Source organism: Eurytemora carolleeae, unplaced genomic scaffold (assembly GCF_000591075.1).
Source record: "Eurytemora carolleeae unplaced genomic scaffold, Eaff_2.0 scaffold493, whole genome shotgun sequence".
In the NCBI taxonomy this organism is placed as follows: Eukaryota; Metazoa; Arthropoda; class Copepoda; order Calanoida; family Temoridae; genus Eurytemora; species Eurytemora carolleeae.
The window spans coordinates 187,401-202,991 of NW_019396728.1; the positions used below are offsets into that span (position 1 = coordinate 187,401).

General features: G+C 33.8%; 2 protein-coding genes across 2 annotated transcripts; both read left to right on the plus strand.

Moving 5' to 3' along the window:
- Positions 1–333: 333 nt before the first annotated feature.
- LOC111707876 (uncharacterized) lies at positions 334–8,013 on the plus strand. Its single transcript, XM_023481059.1, has 9 exons — positions 334–441; positions 3,574–3,690; positions 4,255–4,332; positions 4,423–4,443; positions 5,745–5,912; positions 6,205–6,281; positions 6,523–6,640; positions 6,805–7,136; positions 7,596–8,013. The coding sequence occupies exons 1-9, from the start codon at positions 358–360 to the stop codon at positions 8,011–8,013; spliced, it is 1,413 nt and encodes a 470-aa protein (XP_023336827.1). The 5' UTR covers positions 334–357.
- Positions 8,014–10,754: 2,741 nt separating this feature from the next.
- On the plus strand, positions 10,755–13,245 carry LOC111707877 (DNA ligase 1). The gene is made up of 3 exons (XM_023481060.1): positions 10,755–10,887; positions 12,234–12,312; positions 12,670–13,245. The coding sequence occupies exons 1-3, from the start codon at positions 10,797–10,799 to the stop codon at positions 12,872–12,874; spliced, it is 375 nt and encodes a 124-aa protein (XP_023336828.1). The 5' UTR covers positions 10,755–10,796; the 3' UTR covers positions 12,875–13,245.
- The last annotated feature ends 2,346 nt before the right edge of the window (positions 13,246–15,591 follow it).

Here is a 15,591-nt window from a genome sequence, read left to right on the forward strand (position 1 = left end):
CTAGCCGCAGCGCAGGCCCCCCCTTGTCTGTTCTAGCCGCAGCGCTCGTCCCCCTAGCCAATTCTAACTGGAGCGTTCGGTCCCTAGTCACTTGTGAAGTCGACCTAGGGAAAATGCCTTAACACCGATGTACTCTACACTCTATTATTCTTTGTGAATTGGTGAGTGGTGCATCACTTTTTATACTGCTTACTGAGAAGGTTTGAGTGGATTTGAAATGAGTTCAGATTGTTTCCATTATTCACGTATTCATTCATTCTTCATTCTTTCCGAAAAAAGGGACTGTTTATAATCACACAGACACGTCCCATTAAATATGTTTGGTTGTGAAGAGAGGTTGAAAGTGTTGCTGCTGAGATGTTTGTCCGTAGGACGGAGAAGAGTTTGAAAAGAAGGACGAGGGAGGACAGGTTGGACAGGCTGGGGAAGGATACAAGAAAGGTAAAACACTGGTTTAAAGGAACTGGAGACGTAAATTCAAGTGACCCTTTATTTAATTAGTTCCATGCCCGATTCACGTAAACCTGAGCAGTAAGCACCTAATTAGAGGATATCGTCGTTTTTCTATCTTAAAGCGTGTTCATTCTGATTATTTCCTACATTGGGTAAATGAGGATAGTTCATTCATTACAAAATCTAGCATCTAATTCTGTAAATAGAGGCTCACTTCAAATTGCGTCTTTAGTCCCTTCAAAGTTGAATTAAGATGAAATTCCCAAGATTTCCATAATATCAGTTTTCTAATTTTTGCATGTTAGTTGTTCTAAACAATTATTTAATGCACACACCAGGTGAAGTAGTATTTTATACATTTAATCCACATTGAAATCAGAAGAATTAACAGTTTTAATGAAAAAAACAGTGCTTAGGATACGGCTGAAGTTGTAATATAAAAATTAACGAGAAAAAAATTTAAAATTCTTCTTTTTTTATAAAATCTTACAGAAATGTTTATGACTTGAATCCGGATCTGGATATGTGTCCATTTCTTCAGGGCGGATCCAGGATCAGGATCCGCGTCATAATTTAAAGAATCCTAAGCACTGGAAGAAAATAATCTTTGTAATGCATAGAAAGGGGATCATAAGTAGGATACTGAATAGGTTAGTAGGAACAGGGTAGGATACTGAATAGGTTAGTAGGAACAGGGTAGGATACTGAATAGGTTATTAGGAACAAGGGTAGGATACTGAGTAGGTTTAGTAGGAACAAGGTAGGATACTGAGTAGGTTCAGTAGGAACAGGGTAAGATACTGAGTAGGTTTAGTAGGAACAGGGTAGGATACTGAGTAGGTTTAGTAGGAACAAGGTAGGATACTGAGTAGGTTCAGTAGAAACAGGGTAGGATACTGAGTAGGTTTAGTAGGAACAAGAGTTGGATACTGATTAGGTTCAGTAGGAATATGGGTAGGATACTGAGTAGGTTCAGTAGGAACAAGGTAGGATACTGAGTAGGTTCAGTAGGAAAAGGGTAGGATACTGAGTAGGTTTAGTAGGAACAAGAGTTGGATACTGAGTAGGTTCAGTAGGAATATGGGTAGGATACTGAGTAGGTTCAGTAGGAATATGGGTAGGATACTGAGTAGGTTCAGTAGAAATATGGGTAGGATAGTGAGTAGGTTCAGTAGGAATATGGGTAGGATACTGAGTAGGTTCAGTAGGAATATGGGTAGGATGCTGAGTAGTTTCAGTAGGAATATGGGTAGAATACTGAGTACCACAGATATCTAGACGACTGAGAAAGTTGTGCATCAGATTTTTAAACCGCTTCGACTTTCCACACCGCCTTCAGTGTGGGTTTTATTTGACTACATACTTTTACTTTTTTGTAGCGTTAGATAATCATAACTGCAATGTGTTTGTTTTTAGCTTTAGATTGAAAGAAATAATTTGCATATTTTGGTTTTCAATTGTAGGATTAGTAGGAACATAAGGTAGGCTACTGAGTAGTTTGGATTAGTTTTGGTAGGAAAATTGGTAGGATTTGGAGCTGAACTTTTAGGAAAAATTAAGGAGCAGGTAAGGGATCAGCTAGGGCAGGGTTCCTCCCAGAGTAATTTTGGGTCAGTTTACCTGACCTAACTGACCTGCCACTTTCAGATTTGGAAAACTACTACAAATTTTAATATACCCTATTAGAGAACAAATCTGCCAATTTAGGGGAAAAGTCTACCAAGAAAAGGCCAATTTTTGCCAAAAATGGCAATCGAGATATTCAGTTTGTAACATTCATTAATTTCATGAAAAATCTGCCCTAAAGTGTGCCACAAATAATGGTTTGGCACATAAAATCTGCTACACATGCAATAGAAGATCGGAAAATCTGCCACAAACAAAATCTAAATGCATTAAATACACTTATTATAAATGAGTTGAAAATCTGCTACAAAATTATGTTAACAGATTACAAATGCCACAAGAAATACCCTGAAACTTAAAAAATTATGTTATGTCATAACAAATGCTACCTGCACCCCCTATATACAATTATATTCTACCTCCTCTCGTACGTAAACCTGGGGGTCGCGGGGTGCAATTCAAACTGCCCTTAAGACCGTTACACACAACACCTTAAAAAAAATGCCACCTTTATTATATAAAAGCATAAAATATGTCTCAAAAATATTTCACACATACACTTAAAGTTCAGAAAATATCCCACAAAAAGTATCCAAATGGAATCACAAGGAAAGGCCACAAATAAAATTTTCCACAATTGCAATAAAAATTGCATAAACTAGGTCACAAAAATATTGTATAATTGCATAATATCTTCAGACAAGGGACATTATCTGAGATAAAAAATTCAACTTGCAAATACAAAGTATCTTCTCAATAGCTTGTGAGAGAACGAAGCAACGTTCTTTAACAGGCAAAATATCTCATCAATAGCTTTTAAGAGAACGAAGCAATGTTCTAAAACAGAACAATATCTTCTCAATGGCTTGTAAGAGAACGAAGCAACGTTCTAAAACAGAACAATATCTTCTCAATGGCTTGTAAGAGAACGAAGCAACGTTCTTAAACATAAAATTATCTTCTCAATAGCTTTTAAGAGAACGAAGCAACGTTCTAAAACAGAAAAATATCTTCTCAATAGCTTGTATGAGAACGAAGCAACGTCTTAAAGCAGACAAAATATCTTCTCAATAGCTTGTAAGAGAACGAAGCAACGTTCTAAAACAGAAAAATATCTTCTCAATAGTTTGTAAGAGAACGAAGCAACGTTCTAAAACAGAAAAATATCTTCTCAATAGCTTGCAAGAGAACGAAGCAACGTTTTAAAGCAGACAAAATATCTAAAATAAAATATTGTTAAGTTAAAATCAAATTTTAGCCTTAATTCATAGATTTTAACAACTTCTGAGGTTCTAAGTTTATACATGAATTATTTTTAATTGGATTAATCATTAATTATTGAGTAATTAGGATTGATGGCCAAAAACATTTTGCAACCCCTCACCCCCCCCGTGAACGTATAAAATGCCTTTTTTTGCTGATGATCAGGATCAGTATCAATACTGAGACTGAGAACTAAAGTTAAGAACAAGGATGAGAATATCTGTATGCTAGGGGGTAAGATCACGGCCTGGTACGCCTGAGATGTCAACAAACATGGTGATTAAGGAGATAAAAGAGATCCGGGATGGGAGACCGATGGCTCGTATTAGAGATACAAACTCTCTTCAGGTGATAAACTGATTCCTGTTCGTTCATCATCAGCAACCAGCATCTTATTATTGAATCCACTTGAAAATATTACTTTATTAATAAAAATGATAGATAGATCTGAAAGCCCGACATGAAACCACCAGATAAAGTCGAGAATTTTGTTGTTCATTAATATAAACCCTGCTTAAAGAGATGTTGCGAATATAATATGGATACTTTTTACTAAATAATATATGTTTATAAACATATATACATGTAACATATATATACATGCATTATATAAACTTCCTTTTCTCAACCCTTACCCTCAAAACTTATTCCGCTTCATCCGCAAAAGTTTGCAAAAAAAAATATAGTCATCTCGTGGAACTAAATTTTTTGTGTAAGATATCGCAAAATCGACTGTGGCACTAACTTAGAGCCCCAGAATGATTTCAGAAATTTATTTTGTTATAAGATAAAAGAAGCAGTCCATGTTTATGCCCTGGACCCGTACTTTCCATCTTTGCATCATATGATGGATCTAGGATCCGGATTCGCTGAAATATAGAACTGAATTATTGTATTTATAATATTTATCAGGAACAGACAAGAAGAAAAAGGAAAAACAGCTTTGATATTGATCATATCGTTATCCCCTACAGTATGCCTTCAACAAGGGTAGAGAAACCAAAGTATAAGGTAATAGCTTGAAAACCCTGCTTTGATATTGATCATATCGTTATCCCCTACAGTATGCCTTCAACAAGGGTAGAGAAACCAAAGTATAAGGTAATAGCTTGAAAACCCTGCTTTGATATTGATCATATCGTTATCCCCTACAGTATGCCTTCAACAAGGGTGGAGAAACCAAAGTATAAGGTAATAGCTTGAAAACCCTGCTTTGTCTAGGAGAAATGCTCCTCTATCAGAGCCGAACCACTTAATTTAGAATTTTTAAACCAAGCTATAAGAACAAATTCCCTTGGTTCTACCGAGGTCCCCAATCAAAACATAAGCAAAATCGGTTTACTTTCTCAAATTCCTTTTTTTACCTTTTGATAAAACTTTTTTTTTGCCTTTATCAAACTGCATGATTTAATGAACGGTTCTAAGTTCTTACACTCTGTTAAATAACCGCTTGAAAAAGTCTGAATGTGCCCACTGCCCGGCCATAGAGGGGGGAGGGGGGTCCAAGGAGATATCTCTGTTACCTTAAAATTATAAATTCATGAAATCATGAAAAACATCACATTTAACCGGAAATTTTCAAATATTTTGGCTAAGTCTGAAATTTAAACTTCAAATATTATATTAACAAAATTTTAGAACATAAGATAATTTTATTAAGAGTTGATGCTGAAGCTTAATCCGAGATTTAAATGTCAAGAAATGTTTTCACAAATTAAACATTTTCAGAAATTGATATTTTTTGTTATACTTCAAGTGTTATTAGGTCGCTTAGTACTTTATTTTTGGGAATGAGAATAAATTTTGTTATTTTAGGGTAAAAGATATTAAGATAAATAATAATTTTGTATTATCGGCTATCTTGCACAGTGCACATGTACAGAATTTCCAAACAAAAATATGAAACTTCTATAATTTTAGTCAGTAAAGTCTCATTTTTTTGCGTGGTTTTAAACCTTTAAGAAAAGTTTAAATCATAATTTTTTTTTACTGTTTATATTGGTGGATTTCGAGAATTTCAAACATCCGAAATTTTTTGAGGCAGTTTGTTTACCGGTCTGTTCTGTGTTCATGACTTTCTCCCGATTTTCTTACGTTTATTGGATTTAAACAAACATACAAGCAGAGAACCCAAATATTTTGTTCTTTTTATTTAATGACGCAAAAGGATTTCGCAATTTGTAGCTAAACTCTTTCTCTAAGATGGTCCTCTACATTTTGAAAGATTGCAAATCTTGTGATATTTCTAAGGGAAAAAAGAAAGAATAAAGGCGACATTCAATTCCCACAGTCTTGAGATATATACTTATTTTGTCAGTTTCAATATTTCGTGCGAAAACCGGTTATTTCAAGTTATTTGCATACTTACATTCAAACTTGTAATTTTCCCTCCATTTTATTAGGAGATCCAAACGCCTAGTTGGCGTGAAGTTGATAAACCCTACCCCTGGCCTCCTCCAGGATCCTCCAAGAAAGGATTGTCCCGGAAACCTCAGCCTCCGAAACCTTCAACTAGAGATCTGGAGTTTGAGGACATCAGTGATTTAACAATGAAGATTTTACACGCTCAGGTAATTCATTTCAAAGACGACATTTTCATACTTCAACTGATTTCCTCCAATGCAGGAAAGACCTTACTATTCGTTCAAATTGAATCTAACATAAATAATTTATTTGTCGTGAATTTTAATTATATATCCTTGTTTGATCAAGGTTTAAATGAGGTATCAGTCCTATTTGTCGCGTTTAAAAGTAATCATTTTTAATTGTCGTTCTCTCTTGAAGTAAACTNAGAAGGGGGGGGGGAATAAAATAATTTTTCAAGAAAACATACACCCTTGTTAAATAATTAACCCTGATTAGGCTGAGGAGGAGGAGAGGATAAGGTGGGCAACTCCCCTGGGCAGGGTTCATGGAGGACAACGCCAGAGAGCCAATAGGTAACAGAAGTCTGGGGGAAAAAATCAAAAGTGCGATTTGGATGAACAGTAATTTTTTTCAATGTGAGAAAGTTCCGCCAAAAATTGAGGCAGAGTTTTTTTACCAAAAAATTATCAAGAAAATTATATTTTCTCGAGCTTTAATAATATTTACTTTCTTCTTATCTTTTTATCTTTCTTTTCCACTTTTGTAACCTTCCTTTTCCCGCTCTACCCTTACTTAACTTGTTCTTGATTTCAGAGCTCGGAGGTTGGATTCTTGCTTGACAGAGGCCAGTAGTGGGGCAAACACACCCGACCCCCTCTCCCCAGGGCTTGTAGAGGACATCCTCGTTCAAACTAGGCCATCCTCGCCACAGGTGCAATAACAAAAAACCCTAATGTAACAATGACATGGTACATTTTAGTTCTAACTAATTAACCCTGAATAAAATTCGAATGTGAATTCAGGGGTGGGATTCAAGCTTAAAGTCAAATTATTTCGTTGTACTTTTTTTGGAAACATGACAATTTTTTTATTTAGGAGGAGACCATCTTAAATCCAGGGTCCTTACCATCTGTAGGTGCAACTTCTACCACTCCTTTCCCCCCTACAACTGCTGCCCCTCCAACTCCAGGAACTTCCACTGCTCCCCTAAATCCGGTAGGGGCAACATCCACTACCCCCCTAACCCCTTCACATTCCGCCCCCTTGGCTCCTTCGACGGCATCTTCGACAGTCCCATTTACACCAATAAACCTGATAAGTCCTTGGACCCCTGCCAGTGTAAAGAATAGAAGAAGAACGTCAAGTCAAACTAAAAGTCGGGACAGGAACTTGTCGGAAGCAAGTCAGCAGAGTCAAGAGTCATCCAGGTCAGTAGAATTTGTAAATTTTATGCGGATTATTATTAAAAACTTACAGCACGATTGCCGCGCAACATATTTTCATATAATAACATATTTTTATGCCAACCCTGATATTCAATCCTATGAGTATCTTGTATTTAGATCTACTAGTCCCTGGACTGTAGAGGATTATATTCAATCCTATCTTGTATTTAGATCTACTAGTCCCTGGACTGTAGAGGATTATATTCAATCCTATCTTGTATTTAGATTTACTAGTCCCTGGACTGTAGAGGATTTTATTCAACCCTATCTTGTATTTAGATCTACTAGTCCCTGGACTGTAGAGGATTTTATTCAATCCTATCTTGTATTTAGATTTACTAGTTCATGTACTGTAGAGGATTTTATTCAACCCTATCTTGTATTTAGATCTACTAGTCCATGAACTGTAGAGGATTATATTCAACCTTATCTTGTATTTAGATCTACTAGTCCCTGGACTGAAGCAGAGGAGTATATTCAACCCTATCTTGTGTTTAGATCTACTAGTCCCTGGACTGGAGAGGAGTGTAATCAACCCTATCTTGTATTTAGATCTACTAGTCCCTGGACTGTAGCAGAGGAGTATATTCAACCTTATCTTGTATTTAGATCTACTAGTCCCTGGACTGAAGCAGAGGAGTATATTCAACCCTATCTTGTATTTAGTTCTACTAGTCCCTGGACTGTAGAGGAGTATATTCAACCCTATCTTGTATTTAGATCTACTAGTCCATGTACTGTAGAGGAGTATATTCAACCCTATCTTGTATTTAGATCTACTAGTCCCTGGACTGTAGCAGAGGAGTATATTCAACCCTATCTTGTATTTAGATCTACTAGTCCATGTACTGTAGCATAGGAGTATATTCAACCCTTTCTTGTTTTTAGTTCTACTAGTCCCTGGACTGAAGCAGAGGAGTATATTCAACCCTATCTTGTATTTAGATCTACTAGTCCCTGGACTGAAGAAGAGGAGTATATTCACCCTATCTTGTATTTAGATCTACTAGTCCCTTGACTGAAGCAGAGGAGTATATTCAACCCTATCTTGTATTTTGATCTACTAGTCCATGAACTGTAGAGGAGTATATTCAACCCTATCTTGTATTTAGATCTACTAGTCCCTGGACTGTAAAGGAGTATATTCAACCCTATCTTGTATTTAGATCTACTAGTCCCTGGACTGTAGAGGAGTATATTAAACCCTATCTTGTATTTAGTACTACTAGTCCCTGGACGGAAGCAGAGGACTATATTTAACTCTATCTTGTATTTAGATCTACTTGTCCCTGGACTGAAGCAGAGGAGTATATTAAACCCTATCTTGTATTTAGATCTACTAGTCCCTGGACTGAAGCAGAGGAGTATATTCAACCCTATCTTGTATTTAGATCTACTAGTCCCTGGACTGTAGAGGAGGAAATTCAACCCTTTCTTGTATTTTTTCTACTAGTCCCTGGACTGTAGAGGAGTATATTCAACCCTTTCTTGTATTTTTTCTACTAGTCCCTGGACTGACCCCCCCCCCCCCTGGACAAATTCCTAAATACGCCCCTGGTTAAAGAAATAAAGGAAATTGAAATAAACAGAGTAACCGTCAGAGTAGATTAAAAGAAATTCCTTCCGTCTCTTTTCTAAGATTCCTGGTGCCCTGCAGCACTTTTAAACTTGTTTATCCCAATCCCAAATCTTTAATATACCATTGTTAGACTGTATTTCCAACATAACCTATAATTTAACCATGTAATAATTGTATTTAAAGAGTATAATGTCGACCTTGAAGTTTATCCTTTGTGGGTAGCCATGTACAGTGTACAGTGTACACTGTATATGTACACTGTACACTGTACAAGAGAAATTTTGTAGAGCAAATTGTTAATGCTTTTGTATATGCAGGTTCTATGTATTGGTATTTTCTCTTTATAAAGTTCGCACTTTGGGTAGTGTTACAGGTACATAAACTTTACAGTACACTTGCACTTTTTAATTTTATTATTATTATTATTATTATTATTACTATTACTATTACTATTACTATTACTATTACTATTACTATTACTATTACTATTATTATTATTATTATTATTATTATTATTATTATTATTATTATTATTATTATTATTATTATTATTATTATTATTATTATTATTATTATTATTATTATTATTATTATTATTATTATTATTATTATTATTATTATTNCGATTACGATTACGATTACGATTACGATTACGGTTACAGTTACAGTTACAGTTACAGTTACAGTTACGGTTACAATTACAATTACGATTACGATTACGATTACGATTACGATTACGATTACGATTACGATTACGATTACGATTACGATTACGATTACGAATTTTCTACATGAAAATGTTATTTAAGTCAACTTTATCCGATCAAAAAAGAAAAAAATTTCTTTAAATTATTGAAATTTTCGGATAAATTTACTTCAGAGAATATAATTTTCATGGAAATTATAACAATTTTTCTAAACCACTTATTTTCTCTTCATTTTTAATGATACGTATTTATTAAAAAATGTTAGTAATTTTCTACGCATCCATTAGATCCACTTACACAGAGTCTTTAGGAAATATTGATTTTCGTTTTCCCAACCTACTCACCGTTCTGATACATATTAGTAATATTTAAGGGACGATAGGACGTAATCTCAAATGACACCGCATGTTTACAGCATAGCAGGTCCGATTTACAACAGACTAGATTGAGATTATCTATATATATATTTAAAGTGGAAATCGCTGTTTAAGTGGAGAACCATGAGTGTATATTGTAATCTTTAGTCTCAATTAACTCATTTTTTAGAAATATTGGATAAGGATATCTACGTCATCGTTGCTAGGACTTAGGTTAAAGGGTTACAGTGTGATTAGCACAAATGGTGGTTCACTAGAAATTACATCTTGACAAAATGATGCATATGTACACTGGAGGCGACTATGAAAAGAACTAAATTCTTGTGGAACAATGTCTATGATTTAAATACCGAGCGGGGTGTTATGTTTATCAGGTTCCCTTGTGATGATAAAGTAAAATTACATCATGCTGTTCTTACAAAAAAAAAGAATTTGGATAGTAAAGTTTTCTACTTTAATTACCCTGTAAAGTTATAAATTAATACTTTGGAATTTTCATTCAACTCATTAAATTATATAATTATTAACTAGTGACTCTCTACAATCTATATTTCATTTATCATTTAGAATAATTTTACTTTTATAAGCAATTTAAATTTGCTTCTCAGGAAACATTGGATACATGGATTTTCTCTCAGATTAAACGTCACGACTATGGACGTCGTTTTCTGCAAGTATTGGACGATTTTTAATAATTACGGGGAATTATGACTGTGTCTTCTATTTATGTAAAGTAGTAATCTTTTTATGCTAAATCATAACCACTGGTCCGATTTGCCTAAAGTTGTTTTTGTGTGTTGACCTTTAAAAGAAAGTTGATTTATACGGTATGATGGTTGATTGCTTGTTTAATTCCGCGCAATTTCGTACAATGCCGCGTAACGGAACTCTGATTGAAAATCCTACTGGGCTTCCAAGCTATTACATAATAAATCAATAATTTGTCAATTTTGTTTTAACACTTGCTTTTCCTAGGACGATGATGAGGTTGAGGTTGAGGCTGATGTTGACACTAAGATGCGTCCTCCTCCTCCTCCACCTCAGGACAATGCGAGCACCCATACAAGCAGGTGATAATAAGATTCTTTTAACTCGGGTGTATATTTTTTCGAATTTTTGTTTTTGTTTACACCCCCGCCCCCCACTCCCCCATTTTGAAAATCTTTTTTTTTAAGTTCTGTAATTTATTGGTAAAATACTTATCTGTAAAACCTAAGCACTAACCTTAAAAACCTCTTGGTATGATATACGTAGTTTGTTCTTTACCAAAAAGTTGAACATACGGATTTTTACGTAAATTTACTCAAATATACGTATACATTTATATAGAGGAATTAGTATTTTTAGTCACTCATAATCCATATTATACGTTTATATATTTCTTTTCTGAATGAAAATTCCACGGGTATTATTATATTTTTAATTAACAAAATATTAATAATAATAACAACGTACAATCAATTAAAAAAAATCTAAGAACTCATTATTAAGCTTTTGTTTATAAATATATATTAGAGTATATCAAGGCTTTCAGACTTTTTTATCTTGTCACTTGGGATATAAAGTATATATTCTAGACCCAGGGATATAAAGTATATATTCAAGTACTAGGGATATAACGTTTATATTCTAGGACCAGGGATATAACGTTTATATTCTAGGACTAGGGTATTAAGTACTAGAACTAGGGATATAAAATATATACATATATTGTAGGACTACTTGCAGGAGTAGTAGTACCTGTGCTCTACTAGGGATATGAAGTACTGTGCTCTACTAAGGATATAAAGTATATACATTCTAGGACTTCTAGTAGGAGTATTAGTACCTGTGGTCCACTAAGGATGTAAAGTTCTGTGCTCTACTAAGGATATGAAATATATACATTCTAGGACTACTAGTAGGAGTAGTAGTACCTATGCTCTACTAAGGATATGAAGTACTGTGCTCTACTAAGGATATGAAATATATACATTCTAGGACTACTAGTAGCAGTAGTAGTACCTGTGCTCTACTAAGGATATAAAGTTTATACATGCTCTGTGCTCTACCAGGGATATTAAGTACTGTACTCTACTAAGGATATAAAATTCTGTGCTCTACTAGGGATATAAAGTTCTGTGCTCTACTAGGGATATTAAGTACTGTACTCTACTAAGGATATAAAGTTCTGTGCTCTACTAGGGATATAAAATTCTGTGCTCTACTAGGGATATTAAGTACTGTGCATAACTACGGATATAAAGTTCTGTGCTCTACTAGGGATATAAAGTTCTGTGCTCTACTAAGGATATAAAGTTCTGTGGTCTACTAGGGATATAAAGTTCTGTGCTCTACTAGGGATATAAAGTTCTGTGCTCTACTAGGGATATTAAGTTCTGTGCTCTACTAAGGATATAAAGTATATATATTCTAGGACTACTAGTAGGAGTAGTAGTACCTGTGGTGAAAGTGAGGACCCAGACTGGGAAGAAGGAGAAGGGGAAGACGAGCAGGTGAAGTTTAATTCAGGGGTGTAACCCCCCCACCCCCGGCGCTGCGGGGTCGAGAATATGATTTTTCATTAATTTGGGAAAATAAATTAAAATTTATACATCAAAAGACCAGAAAACTCGGGAAAAAAATTAAATTTCTCTGCGCACACATGCCTGGAGGTCATTGTTATCTGTGGATGGTTATTTTAAAAGTCGTCTTTTTACGGTTTACGGACAAATAAATTTTCCTAAATGCAGTGTTGATAGTTTTGAATATGTTGACTAATTAAGCATCCAAAATATGTAATACAATTTTTATTTAGTTTTAAAATCAATACCGCTTGTGGGGAAGACGACTTTTATTTATATTTGACTTAGGAATATGAAGCAACAGAGGAAGATCCTGAGTACACGCCTAGGAAAGGAGAAGAGGAGTAGACAGAAGAAGAAGAAGGAGGAGGAAATGGAAGATAAGAAGGATGAGGAAATGGAAGATAAGAAGAAGAAGGAAATTGAAAATAAGAAGGGAAAGGGAATGAGGAAATTTACTGGAAAACAGACACACAGAAGAGAATACGAATAAACAAAGTTAAACAACACGTAAAATAGTAATTGTGATAAAATAATTTTTCTTTTTTTGTGTTTGACTTTCCAGTTGTGAGTGTCACTTTGTAGGCAAGTGCATTTTTTCCTGAAGCGTCAAAATTTACTGTAATTAAGGGATTGCTTTTGTGTACCTTCATGCTACATGCATTTAGGACGAAAATTAAACGTAATATTTATGCGAATATGTTTATAATTAAATCTGAATTTTATATTAAACAGGATGAATACTTTTACTGTGAACAATACCCCCCCTCCTCATATAATGTCATAATTAATCTGTACTATTGTACTGCTAGTATTTATGTACGTAAAGATTCGTTAAAAGGAATAAAATTTCTGACGTGAAGACAGGTTTGTTGTAGAAATTTATCGAATTTAAATCATTTTTAAATCATTCTTTTATGGTGGTGGGTGTCATGCAGATTAATACAATTTAACAGTTAGACGAGAGAAGATAAATTTTATTTCTAAAAATAAATATACAAGATATAATGTTACAGGCAAAATCTCTTAATTATTTTTATATTGTTTACTATATGCAATGCATGTATTATAGCAATTAGGTTGAGATTAGCTATTTTCTGTTTTGGGTATTATCCCTACCTACTTAATATTAAAATGTTTAAAATATGATGAATATTACTAGGTTTTGATAGTTTACAATAAGTCAGGGATCAATTTAGAGAGACCGAGGTGCAGCATAACAAAATAATTGATTTTTCAGTTTTTAAAGTTTAGTTTGTATAGCAGAAAAAGATGAAGCATGTACAATAATCTACCAATATTTATATTCATTTTTTGTAAGAAAAAAAAAGTTTATTGCACTATGAGATGTAGGCGTCAGATAACATTTCTAATAGACTTTTTAAAAAATGCCTAACAAGGCAGTTCTTTTTGAATTAAGTGACAGGTTATCCATCTTAAGAAGCTCATATGAAGGAAGATATTCTAATGAGCATTTGTTCAGAATGTTCATTAGAAAATAAGAGATTTCTTAAATTTCCGAGTTTTTTAAAAGTCTTGTTAAATGAGTGTAGAAGATTTGTTGTGTATTTTATACATAAATGTTGCTTGATTGAAATCAGTCAAATCATTCAGCTTAAGGATTTTAATCTTAAAGAAAAGAGGATCGGTATGTAAAGCTGTTTTTTGCATTATCAATAATGCTAACTACACGATTTTGGAGCAAGCTAATTTTTTTCATTTCAGGACTTTTAATTTCACCCCTAGGCTGCAATTCCATATTCTACAAAAGAGCGAAATAATCAGTTATAACTAGTATGCCTAAAGTTACTTGGAAGTAGATTTCTTACATTTAATCATTCAAACACTGTGCTAGATGCTTTCTTTTTTACAGCTTTAACATGGTGATTCCAGATTAGGTTTTCATCAAGATCTTATAGGATTCATTTTTACAACCAGCACCTATTCTATCTATTTCCTTATTTTCGATGAAAAGTTTAAGTGAGTCACACACCAGAACTTTTGATTTCTTTCTGAAACGTAAATACTTTGTTTTACAGGCATTTAATGTCATGCAGTTTATTTGCTTTGAACCAGTCTGCAATTTTTGAAAGTTGAGAATTAGCAAAATTAGCAAAGGACTAGAGAAGGGATATTTATAGATTTCCTGCCCCTATACCCAAAACAGTAATTATTGTTTGCCAAGTTCTTATAATAATTTATTCTTTAAACTTGTCATGATAATATTTTATCCTTGCTACCCTCACTAGTCAGGTATCAACTGTACTCTTTAAATCTCATTTCAGTTTACAATATTATATTCTTTAAACTTGTCATAATAATATTTTATCCTTGCTACCCTCACTAGTCAGGTATCAACTGTACTCTTTAAATCTCATTTCAGTTTACAATATTATATTCTTTAAACTTGTCATCATAATATTTTATCCTAGCTACCCTCACTAGTCAGGTATCAACTGTACTCTTTAAATCTCATTTCAGTTTACTATATTATATTCTTTAAACTTGTCATGGTAATATTTTATCCTAGCTACCCTCACTAGTCAGGTATCAACTGTATTTTACTCTTTAAATTTCATTTTAGGTTTCAGGACAGGGTTTACTCAATTTTTTATAAAAAATCTGTTTTTATTTTTTCTAGAGATAATCGAGGCTTCCGACATCCAAGGACTGTATGGTTTACTCTTATTTGCAGAAATTATTTACTTTTTCAGGAAATGAAGACTTAAAGAGTTTTCTATAGTTTCCAAAAAAAGTTAAAGGAAGTTCCTTGATCAGTGTTCTGAAGAATGTCCCAGTTGAAGACCCAGAAAACTCTGGAATAGAAAGACATATAAAGAAAAGGGATTAAAAAGTCCATTGACAGAATAATGAACATGAAACACGGTGACACATTTTACTTAAATACCTGGTTTTTAAGATACTGATCAAATTTTGCTCTGAGACAACATCAAATATATGCAAGGTCGCTTTAATTGTCATCTTTTTACACGTATTAGAAATGGCTATGTACGGCTTACCTTAATCATGTTCTTTTCACTTTATTAGAAGCAGAAAACGTTTTAAAAATGTCAGTACTAGTTAGTATTGTGTCAAAAATCCATCTTGTAAAATTAGGTTGATAAGTGAATGTCGCATATTATTTAAAAGACGATTTTCGAGCCCTCTGTCACTTCGTTGACCACCCTGTATTAAAATCAGTAATAAGAA